The sequence below is a fragment of the Manacus vitellinus genome, unplaced genomic scaffold, assembly GCF_001715985.3.
Source record: "Manacus vitellinus isolate BGI_N305 unplaced genomic scaffold, ASM171598v3 scaffold_46_pilon, whole genome shotgun sequence".
Taxonomy (NCBI): Eukaryota; Metazoa; Chordata; class Aves; order Passeriformes; family Pipridae; genus Manacus; species Manacus vitellinus.
The window spans coordinates 2,894,198-2,911,078 of NW_021940578.1; the positions used below are offsets into that span (position 1 = coordinate 2,894,198).

Here is a 16,881-nt window from a genome sequence, read left to right on the forward strand (position 1 = left end):
TCCACCATAAGACACACAAGCTGTGAACAGTTTGGATTTTGACACTCAACAGATCCTGCTCAGGGACACTTGTTCTGCCAGAGGCTGCCAGTTCCTCCCCCTCCTCCACTTAGCCATGACTTTGATAAATCCTCCCCCCCTCACCCCTCAATCTGGTGTTAATCACAGCCAGCGCTGCAACCCCCAACCCCAAAATCACCCATGAGCTTTGGGAAAGTTCCTTGGCAAATCAGACACCTGTTTCCAAGAATAACAGGGCAGGAGCAAAGTAACAGAGGTTCTAAACACTGTGCAAAATATACTAGTGATTGCAGAGACTACATGAAGACGTGAGTCGGGACTCAGGCACGTAGATCAAGATTTTATTTATTTATTGAAGTATTACCCTTTCTTGTGATTAAAATGCTTCTTCTCAAAAAGAAATAGAACTTTAATTATAAAATTTTATAGTGAAACATAAAAGCATGATAATTCTAACAAATTTACATGTTCATGTAAATTTTCTTACATGTCTATTTCCCTTATATTAAGTATTTAATGATCTGACTCAATCCGTATGCACATACATTTTTGAAGTATTTGGTCATGGTTTGTTTCTTTTATATATATACTTATATATATATGCAGAGAATGCTTTTTATTACAAACCAAAGCAAGTTACTTGAGTGAGTAAAGAATGCAGTCACGATTTTTAGCCATAAATAAATCTAGAATGGTTCTGGGCCACCTCAGATACCAAATACAAGGTCAGTGTCTCCAATAACATTGAGTTTAACGACAAAGTTTATTTGCACTCAAGTATTGACATCTTTTTTTTTTTTTTTCCAGAGCTTTCAATTCAGTTTATAATTAAAGCCATTCTCTATACAAACCGTGTATTATTTCATGACAACATGACAAAATGCATCAAGTATGTACATCAGACCTCGGCATCAGTGAGCTGCTCAACCACGGTTCAGGAAATGCAACTTTTCTTTGTTTTGTTCTGTTTTTTTTTTTTTTATTTAAGCATGAGAAACTCCAAAAGGGAAAAAAAAAAAAAAAAAAAAAAAAAAGACCAAGAAAACTGGCAAACCAGCAAGCAACGTGTTCCTGGGTTGTTTCAACTTCAAATGAAACGCTTACCTGAAATCTTTTAGCTCTTGCTTTGTACTGCTTTCATCTCTTTTGTTTTCTGCTGCCTCTGCATTTGCTGCCTGCTGCAGGCTCCGCGTGATGGGTCCCCCAATCCTCTCTCTAGACTTTACACTGAACCTGTCTGCCTTTTTCTTACTTGCCACAGCAGATTTACTTGGCAGAACAGCTTTATTATTCCTTTGTATCCTGACGTGCAATTTCCGGGACGCTTTGCTGGGCATTGCAGAGGAACTGTTCTTAGCGACCACCTTAGTTTTTTTCCCATCCACGTGGGACATTTTAGACACTCTTACAGGACTAGAGTTCCTCAGGGACGAAGACGAATTTGGCTTTTTAGAGCGCATGGAAGGTACGAATTTCACGCTCTGTTTGGCCTTGAAGGAGGCCGAGGGGAGCTGGAGCTGGGCCGGCCCCGAGGTCCGTGCCCGGGTCTTGCCCAGGTGGGTCTGAGTGCCCTGCATCTTGATCTCCGCGTCCGCCGTTCGCCTCCGCTGGTTGCCGCCTTTGTCACTGCTGGCGGGCGAGGAGCTCGCACTCTTTTTGGAAGAATTCTTTTTAGAGGAGGGAGAGATGGGTTTTTTGGGACAGCTGTAGGAGGCGTGTTTGTTCAAGCTCCCGATGTAGGTGAACTCCCTGTTGCAGTAGGGGCAGATGTGAGAGTCCGACTCGGAGGGATTATTTTTCAGCTCCGCCTTCTGCTGGGCAGATTTCTTTTTTTGCAGGATAGCTTTCTGGACGAGCTGGTTTTTCTTTTTCAATGCACTTATTTTTAGTTTATTGGAGGACATTTTGCTAATCTCAACATTGAAATTGAGTCTTTTAGGCTGACCCATTCGTCTGAAGGCGTTCTTCCCAGGCCCAGCTATAACCACCATGCCGTTCTTGGGCTGCACTGTCTGTTTGAGGGGTACTGGATTTTTTTTAGGGGTGTATCTCTTTTTGTCACTGGCAGAGGCACAGGCCAGTATGTGTTTGTGTAACTCGGGCATGTTATCGACACTTTTCCCACATTTTGTGCATCGAATGGCAGTAGTAAAAGTCTGAGGAATATTGTGGGTAGTGAAGTTTGTGGCAGTAACTCCGATACCCATAGGATTGCGATGGTGATACTGGAAGGGAGGTGGTTTAAAGCTCGGGTAGTGTTGATTGAGGCCCATACGAACATCTGGATCTTTAGATTTCACGCCAGAAGCCATTATTTTTATAGTAGTATAAAGCTCTTCAGAGGAATCATTTAGATCTTCATCTTCCTCCTCTTTGGAAGGTTCCAAGGAATCTTCCTGCAGGCTCTGCATGTGCTCCGCGTTGGCCTTACTGGGATCAGTAAAATTCTGGGGTCTCAAAGTCCCACTTTCAAACTCATGATGTGTGCACTCCTTGTCTGGATGGAGATCCCGCTGATGCTGTTGCAAATTGCACAAAAAAGCAAATTCCTTTTTACAGACGGAGCAAACAAAGATATTGCCCACTCCGTGGAGCAGAAAGCGATGTTCCGACAAGTCTGTTTTATCCCTAAAAAGCTGTACACAGAATTCACATTTGAAGGGCCATTCTTCAGCATGAACAGATAAATGCTTCGTTAGGTCTTTAATGGAAAGAAAAGGGGACTCGCAGACATTGCACACAAAGCTCTTACTGAACGTTTCCTGCACGACTCCCGAGTCGCTGGAAGTGTGAGGATCTTCTCTTGCTTTCTGCTGCTCGTTTTCAGCTTCTTCCTGTTTTATTATTGGGAGAGAACTTTCAAGATTATCAGCAGAGGAAACAACAGAAGAAACTACTGAAAGAGGAGGCGGAGATGGAGATGATGAAGAGGAGGAGGAGGAGAAAGAGGAGGAAGAGGAGGAGGAAGACGAGGAAGAGAGTGTAGGAGGGCCAGGTGAGGCAGCAGAAATAAGAGGTTCAACAGAAGGAACAGGGGATGGAGAAGGAGAAACTGTAGGTGAAAGAACTGGTAGTGGGGACTGGGTAGTAGTGTTGGAGAGTGGTGATGGACAGGAGGAGGTGTTAGTGGCACTGGCAGACACATCTGGAATGGGTAAGGGCATGGTTGGGAGCAGGGGAGGAGGCGATGTAGCGACTGTTAACACGGGCGGGCAGGGCGGCGGGGAGGGGGGGGTTGGTGGGGGTTAGCAAGGGGGGCAGCTGGCACACAGGGGGCACAGCGGGTGCCTGTGGCACAGGGGAAGCGGAAGAATTGAGGGGCTGAGTGTCAGTGGAAGACGATGCCGAGAGCCCGGGATCCACGTCGGGCTCTGCCTGAGGCTCCGGGGCTTTGCCGGGGCTGGCGCTGCCGCTCCCCCCCAGCGCGCCCTCCGGGGCCGCGTCCGTCCCGTTGTACTCGTTCAGCAGCACCTTCTGTAACATGCACGTGGTTGGCTTCTTCTTTTTAACACCACTGCACGTTGGCTGGATGGAATTTTCTTTGCACTCCCTGACCTCTGCATCGCTGCAGGGCTTCTTATGCACGCTCAGGTCTAAAACGGACTCCCAGGGAACCTGAGTCTTACTTTTGACGTCAGACCTTTGTTTCACACCACTGGATAAATCCAGCGGCTGCTGGTTGCACACGTTGCCAAATGCTGGAGCTGCTGTCCAGTCTTTTGATATTTTGTATTCTTCATAGCAATGAGGGCTCAAAGTCTCTTTGTCCTCCCTTCCAGTCAAGCTCCAAGCAGGTGAGCTGCTGTGGCTTTCTAGCTTTGGCATTTTTGAGCTCCGAATACTATCGTTCCACACAGCTTTTCCCTCACCTGATTTGACAAAGTCTCGAAGCACTGGACTGTGCTGTGGAGAACTGGGAGGAGAGCTGGTCCTTCTTTTAAATCTGCTGGATACTGGAGGCAAAATAGGTGATGATGTAACAGAAGGTCCTAGTTTCGGGATTTCACTTGATGGAGTTATCTTCTTATTGTCCTGTGTCTGAAGCAGCTGCTTTAATTTTGATGACAAATAAACCCCTTTTTCTTTATGAAAAGATAAGCTTTCTGTTGAAATGCTAAGAGGAAGATTTAAAGAACTTGTAGGAGTTATAGGTTCTGGGTCTATTTCAGTTTTTATTTTTGGTACAAGAGGAGGGCTGGCAGTTCTTCTCTTTTTGGATTCACTGCTCCCACTGCTAGAGGGTTCCTTAGGAGGTTCACTCACATGTGTTTGTGTAACCTTTATATTTGAGGAAATTTCCACCGTGACCGGACTGATGATGCAATTCAGCCCATACAGGTCTGCAGAGTTGGACTCCATCTGAATCACATCACAATTGCTCGTGCTGCTGTTGGACTGGATTTTCCCATCAATGTAATAATTTAAATTCTCAGAGATATTGCTGGAAATATCCATAATATAGACATCATCTACTTCCCCTTCCTCCTCGATCTCCGTGCTGGCTATGTACACGCTCTGCACTGACGGGGCCGGCTCTGTGGGAAGCGGTGGCTCTTCGGTGAAGAATCCTTTTCTCCTGACCCCTTTGGGAATAAGATGCCTCTCGTGAACCCTGCGCTGGTGCCTCCTCATGTTGGTGTGAGTTCCAAACACCTTTTTGCAGTATTTGCACGGGTGCAACTCTTTGGGCTCCTTGTTCTCCTCAGCAAACGCGGAGTTGGACATTTCCTGGGAAGCCTTCTCAGAATCCAAGACAACGGAGTCTTGCACGAGACCGGGAACGTTCAGGTCGTCTTTAAGACCATCATCCACAATTACCTGGTTATCAGCAACGTTATCCAGGTGTTGTGATGAGGTCAAGGTTAGGAAGGGTTTCCGTCTGGGCCCGGCCTCGTGGCGTCGCTCGTGCCTTCGCCGGTTAATTTGGGTCCCGAAGGCCTTCCCGCAGTAGCGGCACTTGAAGGCGTGGTTGAGGGTGGATATGTGGATGTGCATGTGGCGCTCGAGCCCTTGCTTTGTTGTGAACTTCCTCTCACAGTGCTGACAGGGAAACATGAACGTTTCCTGGACGTCACCGTTGGATTCACCTCTTGCTTTGGGGATTTTCACCACGAGCTTTTTCTTTGGAGAGTTTTCTGGCGATTCCTCCGACGTGCTCTTTTGTTCTTCCAGGGAGTCTAACTTTTCTTCGCACATCAAAGGCATTTCAGCATTTTCTTTAGGCATATTGGTATCTTCCATCTCCTCCTCATCTTCCTCTTCTTCATCCTCCTCCTCTTCATCGTCATCCAAATCATCTGATGCACAGTTTATTGCCTCTCCTTGCTTGTCTTCAGGTACCACTTGTGGTTCGTTGGTCGGACTGGGGATCATCAGCTTTGGAAGCACATCCTGATTTACCATTTCCTGAATCACAGCTGTTTGTTCCAGGGACAGCACAGCAGAAGCAGAAGGCGTTTCATCTTCCTCTTTATGACCTGAAACACGAGAAAAGCAGGAGATATTTTTACCAAACTCTTCAGAGTGTGCTACACCTTGCTTCTCCCTCTTCCTAAATCACAACAGTGGTGTGTGTGTTGGGCAAGCAGAAGGGACCACAGAGTGAAGGCATGGAAGAGCTACGGGTCAAAAGAATTAATATTGGTTTTTTTCCCCTTGACACTGTTAACTAGCAATAAATAATGACTGTGTAACTAAGCTCCAAAGACAATATTTTAGAATAAGAACTCTACTCTGCTCTTCTGTTCTAAGGAGTTCAAGTTTATGCCTAAATTTTGCAGTTCAATAGTTTTTCCTGTGGCCAGATTTGTACATCTGTGACGTGCTTCTAATACCCCAGTTCCTAACTAAGAATAAACATGTTCACTTTGCTACACTAACATAACCTGCTAATGTACTAAACATGTCAAAAAGTGTTCTTTGATTCAAAATGATAGTTAGAAGTAAAAAAATAAGATACTTGAGAACTTACCCTCTTTAGAATCCTTCATATCTGCAGAAGTAGAATCCAAATCAGTCTTTTTCTGTTTTGTATCTGCTGCCTTCTTTCCCTTGTTTTTACCTTCCTGAGTCTTCTTCTTTCCTAGGGAGGAAAAATCCCAACACTTATTATTCCTGTTCAATAACTCTTATTTGTCAAACTTGAGTTAAACCCCCAGCTTTGGAATGTAACCCACTTCTGCAGAGACCCTGCTTTCCTGAGGAATACAAATGACAGATGAGCAGAACAGACAGCACTGAGGCAAAGCAGCCTCTGGAGCCCAGAAGAAATCATAATTAAAGATAACAATGAGTTTCTAAAAACCTCAGACTCCAAAATACTTTCCTCACTTTCAAAGCAAGAACAAACTATAGGAGAAATGTCCTGTCCAGGGTTAACCAGCTCACATCATGAAGTTACCCAAGACTTTATTATGGCCATTAAATTCCTGTATCTCACAGAAATATATGGAAAATAGAAAATTTCTTCATATACTATTACTCCTTAATGTTAATTGGAAACCTGATGAAACAGAAACCCAGAGAAGTTACTGTAGCTCTATAAACCTGAATAATAAAAGCAACAAAGCAATAACATCTGAGAAGACCAAAAAGCACCATGAGCTTGACCAACAAGGCAAAGGCAGTAAAACCAAATTAGATGGAACCAGGTAACAGCAAAATATAAAGGTATTTTGTTGTGTCCACTGACACAAACAAGTTTGCTAACACTCTCTGTTAGCAAAGTGAAGCAGCAAGTATTAGTTGCAGAGGATAATGAACACAAAAGGGCATTATGCAAAGAGCTGACCAGTGGTGCAAGATGTAAACACACTGAAAACTTCATTTTCCACTGCACTACAAAATACTGCTGATTTTTTCCATTAATTTTACAGATTCAGCCCTATAATATACAGAAGTTTTGATAAGGAGTGTGTAATAACAAGTAATGCTGTCTTCCAGTTGAATTCACTGCACAGCCCACACTCTCCACACAGAACACATAAAACTGTGTCTCCTCTGAAACTTCCCATTTCTACACACCAGCTCCTGGGAACAAGACCTTTCCAGAAACAGCAATCCAGATTCCTCCTTTGCCCCCTCCAACACACAAAAAGCTATTTTATAACACGCTGCCCCTTCCCTCTGATCCCAAGTGTCCATCACAGCCCTAAACCCATTTCCTATTTAGGAGCACATTCTTCCAAGTCACAGTCCTGTCAACAAGTTCCTCCTTTTTACCCCTCAAATATTTTTCACATCTTGAGCCAAGAAACTGAAATGCCTTTTAAAAAACACGTTCCTCTATTCAAACAGAGAAGTCCCAAGTACACTCCCCAAGACAGCAGCTCAGAGACAGGAAACACTTGTTTGGATTTGAACATTCTATCTAAATAATTATCTGTATTTCCGCTCAAGGAGCTCAGATTTCACAGGCCACCTCCAAATTCCAGTGTGTTTCAGTTTCATGTAGGTAACAAACCTTTTTTTATTTTCTTAGTCCAATTGAACAGTTTTTAGTCTCATAAATTGACAACAGTCACTCAGGGTGAATTTCTGTCACCTTTGGAACACACACAGGTATCCCCCCTAAGGTGAACTAACAGTTATCCCTGAATATCCTCAAATACTGGAACAATACCCGTGTCTAACCTGCTACAATGAATTATTTGGACAATGCAGTATTTAACTTTGATTTTATATCAAACACCTACAACTTCCAGAAGATTTAGCACATATTTGAGTGTTCACACAGGCACAAGGAGTTCAAGTGCATCTTTACCTGACAGGCTACTGAATGTCCCCATTTGAACATAAAAAATAATTATCAGCACTTCTAATGGTCATAATTAGAACCAGTAGTACCATGATCTGAGTATAAAGGATTTCAAATAAGCTTCCAGAACTATCTGCCAAGTCACCTGAAATCTCTCTGGGAATGTACAGTGACACAAGCAAACGGTTCCATCTCTAGGGAAAGGTGTAAATGTAAGATTACAAAACATTCCTGGGGAATCAAACATGCATCACAACACACCTTAGGAGTGATATAACAAACCTGATTTTATTGCCAGAACCCCAAGAGCTGTTGATTTTTTTGCAGACCACTTATCATCTGAAGACCAACATCAATATCTTGACTTAAATGACAAACTTCTCAGTTTGTCTCTACAGGTGAGATTGGACACGAGGAGGCAAAGATTGGTGCACAGGCCCCTCTCAGCTGCCAACCCTGGCCATGCTCAGAGACACTGTTTTACACATGGTGCAGCATATGATGGTATCACAGATGAAGTCACTGGACAAGTCACCTAATGCCACAGCAGCACTGAATTTCAGCATAACAACAGGTTCCTGTCAAAGTCTTCAAACCAACACCAAATTAATTCTTCCTTTTAACAACATTGGAAATATCCTTCCAGTGTGAGGTAAAGCATGTAGAGGGAACAACAGCAATGCCAAGTGCTAAAGCCTGCACAAGTGTGTCAAAGTGTCATCCATTTATAGAATACACAATTCATAGTATCCCAAATCCAATTATAATCTGGGAAATCACTACAATAGCAGGATCTGCACACAAAAATCGAGTTACTCATGTCACACACTGATGGAAAGAAGATCACTTGCAAGCTCTGCTGCCACACTGCTAAAAAGAGATGCAACCTGCTCTGTGATATGAGTTCTTGGCCTTTAAGCATCAATGCATTTGAAAAGAAGATCCACTGAGCACCAAACCTGCCCTTGCTCTGAACAGTGAGCCAAACTGCTTTGTGTGTACAGCATTTCAGATGTGTCACACCAACTGCTGACACACAGCAGCCAGAGACACCAACCCATTGGTGATGTTTTCCTTTAAGACTTAGTTTGTTCTAGGTAGGAGGTTTCTTTCAAGCACGGCAATGACTGTCCCAGATGCATCATTTCATGGCCCTGAATGTTCAAAAGTAGATGCCCAGGAAGAGAATTTAAGAATAAAGTAATAGTAAAGAGACAGTTCACTGATATGCTCTCCCAGCTTTCAGTACCTGGAGTTCAGGAATGTGTGAAGATATTTTAACACCTGTTGAGACCTTCCCCCATAAGTTCTCAAAGTGCTTTTTAACTCATGTAAACCTGAAAGATTTGCATTGTTTTCTTCCTGCAGATTTTCCACGAAAACTTCAACCTCCTATTCTGATACAAGTGAGTAGCCCAAGGTCTGTCCCTGAGTTTAGTCACAGTTTCAGAGGAACCAACAGAAGCCTTCAGGAGATGGGAAATGCCTCAGAGGACAGAACCTGGTGGAAGCCTGAGTATAAGCACACACGTGCACTTACCATCAGGTTCCTGAAGGGTCCTACATGGCTGCTACGGCCAGCTGGATCCTCCACTTGGTCTAAACAAGAAAGATACAGGAATGAAACACAGGGAAAGTGAAATGGAAACAATGCCAAAAGAATAAATGAAGGGCAGGACTTAATATATGTGTCTGGGCATTAGAAGAATTGGGAAAGAAAGATGGAAAGGAAAAGGAATGAAAGAAACAGATGGAAAGTAGGTTCTTGTCTACAGTGAGGAAGATCAAAAGAGGATTGCACCAACTTGTCTTGCAACTTTAAATAGGGTTCTTTTTTCTCCCCTTTCCTTCACTCCTGTTGTAAGATAGGTCAGCATGAGCATTATCTGCCTTTACACCTTCACAACACCTGTGTAACACTGGCAGTGGAATGAGATCTCCTGGGCCTGTTGCAATGTCCAGATGATCACTACTCCCACTAACTTTGGAGAGTTCAGATGACACCAGAGCAACAACATAAGAGAGAAACAATCTTTATTTGCCCATATTTTATTTTCTTGGTAAAACCAAGACACCTCTTAACAACCTACAGTTACCTGTGCTCAGATTTTTCTGTTAAGCAAAGTACTGATGAAACAGTTAAACCACTGAGTTATTTCTGGTGGGTTGGGATGAGCACACTCAGATGCCAGGAGGGAAGATGTTAAACACAGTCTTTCCATATACTTGGAGCTGAACTCTATAATTAAACATTGCCCAATTGCACAAGATGCTATTATCTTTAATAACCTTTAAGTGCAGCACCAAACATGTTCCCAGTTAAGATCATGAAGTAAGAAGGACACTCACAACTGAGCTCAAACACTGCTTCCACCACTTACAAGGAACACAGGAGGGGGACATTTGCCTCCCCATAAACCTTGGGTTAATGAGGGAAAAGAATAATTGATATGAGTTGAAATGACTGGTGTTTCTTTGAGATCTGCAGCCAACAAATAACTGCAGCCCAGTCCCACCCCCAGCCCACACCCCACCTGTGCTGTGCCACAGGTACCTGCCCAAAGCTCACATTTCCTGGAAAACAGGAGAAGCTCCCTCAGAGACCCTCTGAAAAGTGTTCTTAGAGCACAGATGAGGGGGCACTTTGAGAGGACATGGCTGAAGGGGAGAGATAAACTGCCATGTTATACTCTGACAACACCCCACAGCTTCACGATGAGAATTACAGTGTAATAATATAAATTCACTACTTAAATCCCTTTGGAACTGGTTCAGAATAAAGTTTGCATCAATCCCATGCAGTAGCTGCTACTACTCTACAAATCAACTATTACTTTTTTCCATCTCATATAAAAAAAAAAAAAAGGCAGTATTTAGGCACTAAAGAGAATGAAATAAAGATTAAGTGTATAATCAAGCTAAAAAAAAAATCCCTTCAGAAAATTCAGCAGAAAACAACTGCACAATCATTTCCATACTCTTCTGATTAATGAATTCTAACATAGTGATGCAACTTGAATTTTAATTTGAGAAACAGCTTGCTGTGCCCCACAATTCATCTGTTCCTCTATCCAGAATCCTGGTAGGTGTCATGTTTTTTGAAATAGATTCCTTAAGCCTTCAGGCATCGGTAAAAATCTGACTTAGTTGTTTGTTCTGCAGACAGGCTCTAACACATGAATGCCTTTCTCACACAGGAAGCTATACCTAAAACAACAGCATAAATTGCTCCAGAAAATTAAATCAAAGTTGTGTTGGCTGGAGGAGCACGAAAAAAATGCAGGAACATGTTGCAGTGACTTCTTAGAATCTTGTCCAACTGTGACTGGCACAGCACGTAGATGTTAAAGACCTTACACACTTAACAAATGGAATTCAGTTAACTAAGCATCAAAAAATGGTATTTCAATCAAAATATTTATTATTAAGATGTGAATACTAAGAATACTAAGGCTGGTTTTTTAAATATTTTCCTCTGTTTGCATTTAAGTATCTTCATTTCGCTTTTTGTTTGGGTTTTTTTTCAAGTTCTTTCATTGTTTACAAAACCTTTCATTATTCTCGACCAGCACCTGCTCCCAGAGCAAAGCCAAACCAAAACCACCTGGCTAAATAAAGGGCAACACACCTGTGTGGGAAGGGCTGCCCAGAGCCCCTGAGAACAGCCAAGAACTCTCAATATTTAGGCAGAGCTGGTAGGCACGACGTGCCTGACATGTAAATGTAAATACATGTATTTGAGGGTTATTGGTATAATCATGGGGATTACAGAAATGTGCTGAAAACATGATCTCGAACCCACAAGGTTATACAAATATTTTATTTAAAGATCTAAGCCAACAGCCACATTTTGAAGGATATAGCAGGGGTTTATTGTGTGGTGCTCATTATTTTGGCAGAGGGGCTGCCCTTTAAGCAACACAACTCCAGTGCCTGCCCCAAAAAATATGTGACAGCATCCACCAGCTCAGGGACTGTGGGAATTGTGATCTAGGATAGGTGAGGTTCTTCCAATGGATTCTTCAAAATGTCACACTACAAATTACTGGAAGAAGAGGAATAATTGTGAAGGAAAATTAAAAATAGTAGGGATAAGTCACAAAGATACTAAGTACTAGGTTGGCAATAAAAAGATGACAATCTTGAAAGAAAAAGGCCCAACAATTCTGCTTTACTTAAACAAGCATTACTTAAATATTATACCATCAGCTTCCAATATTTCTTCCATAATATTACTGTTAATACAACAATATATCAAAGTTCCTTTTAAGTATTTGCATTAAGTGCTGCTTTGAAACCTGATTCAAGCAAGCTCAGCTGAGGAGCTCTGAAGTACCTCTGAACAGACACACTGTTATTACCTGGGGAGGGAATGGCTTTGGAACTCTAAACCTTCCAACTTAAAATGAAAGAAAACATGAAACCACTGCCTACCAAGTGCTTTGAGGGGAAAAAGGTCTTGTTTTGCTCCAGAACCCAACTGGATGCTTCCCAAGACCCCAGAGCTCAGAAATTCCAGTGCTGCCACAGAACCTTTGGTGATAACTCAGGTTTTTTAACACAAGCCAGAAAAAGCTTTTATTTTTATTTGACTACAGATCATCCCACTTTCTGGTGACCATATACACATAAAACCCCTTCTAACACCCACCTACAAACTTTTCCCAAGGTAGGAAGGTTTCTGTCTCTCTGATTCGAAAGTACAATCCAAGTATGACAACATGAAAAGATTTCTCCATTTTCAGGACTGTATCTTTCTAAAACTGAACATTATGGAAAAAAATATGTAAAAAGGAGGCAAAATCAGCACATTTTTATTCATATTCCAGCAATTCTAAGGGCAAAATTCAAGCCATAGATCAATTTTGGAAACAAACATCTCATTAAAGGGGATGTCAATTAAACCTGAAAGGCTCCACACACAGGATCATTAGCAGGCCTATTTTAACAATGCTGTCAAGTAGGTAAGAAAACCTGCAGGAAAAGGCAAAAGTAAATGCCTTTTTTATGCTGTTTTCCTCAGTCTATCATTATTGTAGGTAATTGGTGGGGCATTTTTTCGTGCAACACCATTATGAAGTTATCATGTACAGCTGGTTTGTGTAGGCAGGACTTCAGGTGTTGTTAAGCAGATGAAACACTAAAGTTGACATGAGCTGTTTGACAGTGAACAAAGATCATCCCAACAGAATTTTAACCTCCAACTCCTGAGAGTCAAGAGGATAATTTAGAGCTACAGAAGATGTTAGTTCTGCACAGTCATTCTGCCCAATCCTAATGTGTCAAATGATTTTAAAGGTGGGAAGGCAGAATACAGATTTTAAAGCTGCAGAGGCACAACACAAATAGCTGCATGTTACAGATAAAATGGGAAAATCTTGTGAATTATCTATGGGATAAGGGCAAAGGCAGTGAGCAAAGGTTCTTCTGGCATTTTTTTCCAACAGAACTCGCATCTCCTCTTCCTTAAAAAGACACTTTCAAGCTTACACAGTAGGAGGAGAAAGAGGAAGCCAAACTTCACAGCAATTCTATTAATACCAAAGTGCCTGTTTTATAAGCCTATTGCTGCCCATGAACCATCACTGCACTCACACACAGCAGCATCTGAATCACTGCATTTGCCAACCAGACTGACCAAGGGGCAATAAAGGCTCGCCTTGGGAAGGTATTTCAGGACACCTGGAGACAGAGGCACATCCACCTAAGTGGGGTGTGGATTAAAGTGTGGGTACCAAGCACTAAATACCCACTTTGCAGAGAAGAAACAGAGCAATGCACTGACAGAGACTGTTGAGGTGACATTTGCATAACAGATGAACTTGTTGCCATGGAAAGCTTAAGAAAATTCGGAGTTGGGCTATTTAAAACACCAATTTCTGCAAATGTTTGGCAAAGTCTGCACTTTAATGATAGCACTGAAGATCAGGTCACTGTATGGCACCACAAACTTCTGAAATTATCTAACAGTATGAGAAATGGGAGGATGGCACCATGGGTGTGCCATGCCAATGGGAAGCAAAAGGGAATATGTTGCCAATATAGGGAGTTCTTCATGAGCCCAGGCAAGCTGCAGCTTTTCACAAAATTCAGATGAACAGATGAAAAAAAACTAAGGCTGAAAAGTTCTACGAGTGGGAAGCCTGTGTTCAGTGTGTGGCATTCCACCAATCCCTACCAATTGAGATATGAGCTGTCTCCAGTCTGCTTCATCCAATTTATGTCTTGTAAATTAAATTACCTGCCATAACTCTCTAGCAGAAGAGAGACAAAAGCATTTATATTACCTGTCTGCAACAGGATGTCATTCAAATCCCCAGCAGGAGTTATGACTCCTGCCTAACGTGAGTGTGGATCCCAGGAAGTTGTAAGTTTACAGACTACAAGACTTACTCATCCATAATGACTTAAGTAGTACAGAATGTCACCCAACAGTTACAAAGCATGGCAAACAAGGGCTTAATTCCATGCAATTTTAACCCACACATGAGCTGTGATGAAACAATTAAGTGTAAACAATTAAATGTAGAGCTTTTATCTTGGCAAGGTTTAAAAATGTTATTTCTGCCCTTACACCAGTATTTCTAGAACTGCAGAAAGGGGACCAGGCTTGCTCCAGACTTTCTCAATCACTTCAGCTCCTTGTGTATTCCTGCTTCCCACTCTCCCTAAAAACACAGCCTCCCCCAGCCACTACAGATTCCTTACTCCAGAGCTGCCAATGGACAGCCAGCCCAGCACAGAAAATATGATGAACGTTCTTCTCTGCACTTCTATCCCATCAGCTTTTGTTTTGCTAAGTATTAAAACAAAAGCAGCAGCAGCAAGAGAAATGTCAGCTGGCAGAGACATTTTCCAGAAATAACTGCTGCTCTCTATATTTAGCCAGTTTTTATGTACAATTCAGTTAAAAATAGAGCACCCAAATTGTGTATTTAAATACAGAGAATTAGTCTAAATTTAAATCTCCTCTTGAACCAACAGGAGATTTTATCTAACTCCAGAAAGTGTTGCTTCTACATTCTCTAGTGCTATCCCCAAAAAGTTTGTCTGACCCTGACGTGAAGCTACACACAGAAAATTGAAGTAACAGGTACTTTGACATTACTTACAGAATAATGCAAATGAAAGACTACTTCCATGACTACTTGGAGCACAAAGTTTAAAATGATCACTATAGATCTGTAATAAATAACCCAAATATCTGTCCTGGCCCTATTTGGATCACTGAATGTTTGAAGGGTTAGATCAAAAATACCTGGTTTTTGGTTAACTGTTTTAAAATATTTAAAATACTACATTTAAAAATTGAATTTAAAATTTTAAAATATTTAAAAACATCTGGTTTTAGTTAAGTTGTCTTTAAAATTAACTCCTTAGACCTCTACCTGCCATTTTGTTCTGCTGTTTGACAAACCAGGTATGTACCAGTTCAGCACCGGTCACACCACTCAGTGACATTTTTTAATAAGAATTAAAAAAAGGACTTCTGAGCCCCTGTGCAGACCCAAAAGCTCTTCACACACAGCTCATCAGGGGGGTCTCTTGCTCTCCAGAGCAATTTTGCCTCCCCTGTCAAACAGAACTCAGAGGGTCAGTGAAAAGCTGCCACTGGCTGGAAAAGCAAAGGTGAACAGTTTGTGCAGCCCCGGGCTGGGGCTCTGCTGGCAGAACACAGCTGTGCAAGGGCTACAATTCCCAGGGAACAGCCCTGCCTTTGTGTCAGCTGGAGCCCTGGGATTACTGCAACAGGAGTGCCCAGGGCTGAGGAAAGGAGAGCAAAGCCTCTCACAGAGGCAGGGTCCGGACAGCGCTGCCACCACAGTAAATCCCCCTGGAGAAAACTGAACTCCTACAAAATCACACTCAAACATTTGATTTACAGTCCCTCAGATTTGCCCTGTTATTCATTTTTACCCAAATTAATCCTTCTGTTTACCGTTGCAAAATGTCATTTGTCACAAATTTTGCTCCAGCCAAACAAAGTATTCCCAGTAAAATCACCCACTTCTCTTTTGCAATTAACTTCATCCCCCTCCTTGACAACCATTTCCAGATTTATTTCCTTTAACCTCCTTATAATTTTTCTTCAGTGCAGCCAACTACCCACTAAGTAAGTACATAATGTTTTTCCATCAATCCCCACTAAAAATATTACAGCATCTTCTCAACTGGGTCTCCAACCTAACAAGAAACATTAATTGTTAATAAGCAGCTCCTGTCACAACATATTTGCAGCACAAAAACTTTGTTTCTCTGTATCTGTGAACTTTGGGACAACTCATATCCTTCCAGCTCCAGAGTGACAATCCAAGGTCACATGGCAGAATATCACTGCAGGTCCTTTCTAATTTATAAGAGTAGATAAAGGAGGAGGATAGATATTAGGCCAACTCATGATTTTAATGTACAGTCCAGTCACCAAATCACTGTTATCTGCTGAGAAATTGTGCAAGATTTGCTTGGCTTCCCCTGTGAAACAAAGTGCTTCATTCATTTCAGCTGCAGCCCATTGATACTTTCTCAGAGAAATGCTTGTCAGCCTTCTCTGATAACACAAGATACACTGAATTATATTTCCAAAGGAACTGTAATCCCCCAGTTGCCCAATGAGTGCATTTCTCAGAATGCAGCAGAGGACTGTGCTGCAGGACAACAGCAACAGTTGGTGCTCATGTGAACAGAACCAACAAGAGAAGTTCTAAATTTACAGTGTGGCCCAAACCAGACAGGGGCAAACTGCATCTGCTTCATCTGTGACACCAACAAAGGTCAACAGGCTCACAAAGGCACGACAGGGAATGGCAACTTCCTCCATTTTTCAGAGTGAAAATAAATCCCAGTCAGAGCACAAATATATTTCTTTGTCTTCTGCTCAATTAACTGCTGCAGTCAAGATTAACCTGTTTAGATCAAATTAGACTTTAAAGCTGTACAAGTTCTTTGCACATGCCTGTTAAGAGCATAAGAAAATGTCACTGTAAAGTATCTTGGACATTTTAATTTGCAGGTAAGGAACCAGAAAAACCCAGCTCTGGTGCAGGAGTGGAGGGACCAGAGGGTGACACGTAACAGGGCAGGATTTGGTAGCTGTGGCCAAGTTT

The 16,881-nt window shown here is 42.2% G+C and overlaps 1 protein-coding gene across 1 annotated transcript in view; it reads right to left on the reverse strand.

Moving 5' to 3' along the window:
- Positions 1 to 16,881, reverse strand: part of PRDM2 (PR/SET domain 2) — a 28,352-nt gene that overhangs the window by 2,147 nt on the left and 9,324 nt on the right. Inside the window, 3 exon segments of the mRNA XM_029962422.1 lie at positions 1,126 to 3,254; positions 3,256 to 5,498; positions 5,993 to 6,103. Coding sequence (XP_029818282.1) covers positions 1,126 to 3,254; positions 3,256 to 5,498; positions 5,993 to 6,011 — 4,391 coding nt within the window. The 5' untranslated portion in view covers positions 6,012 to 6,103.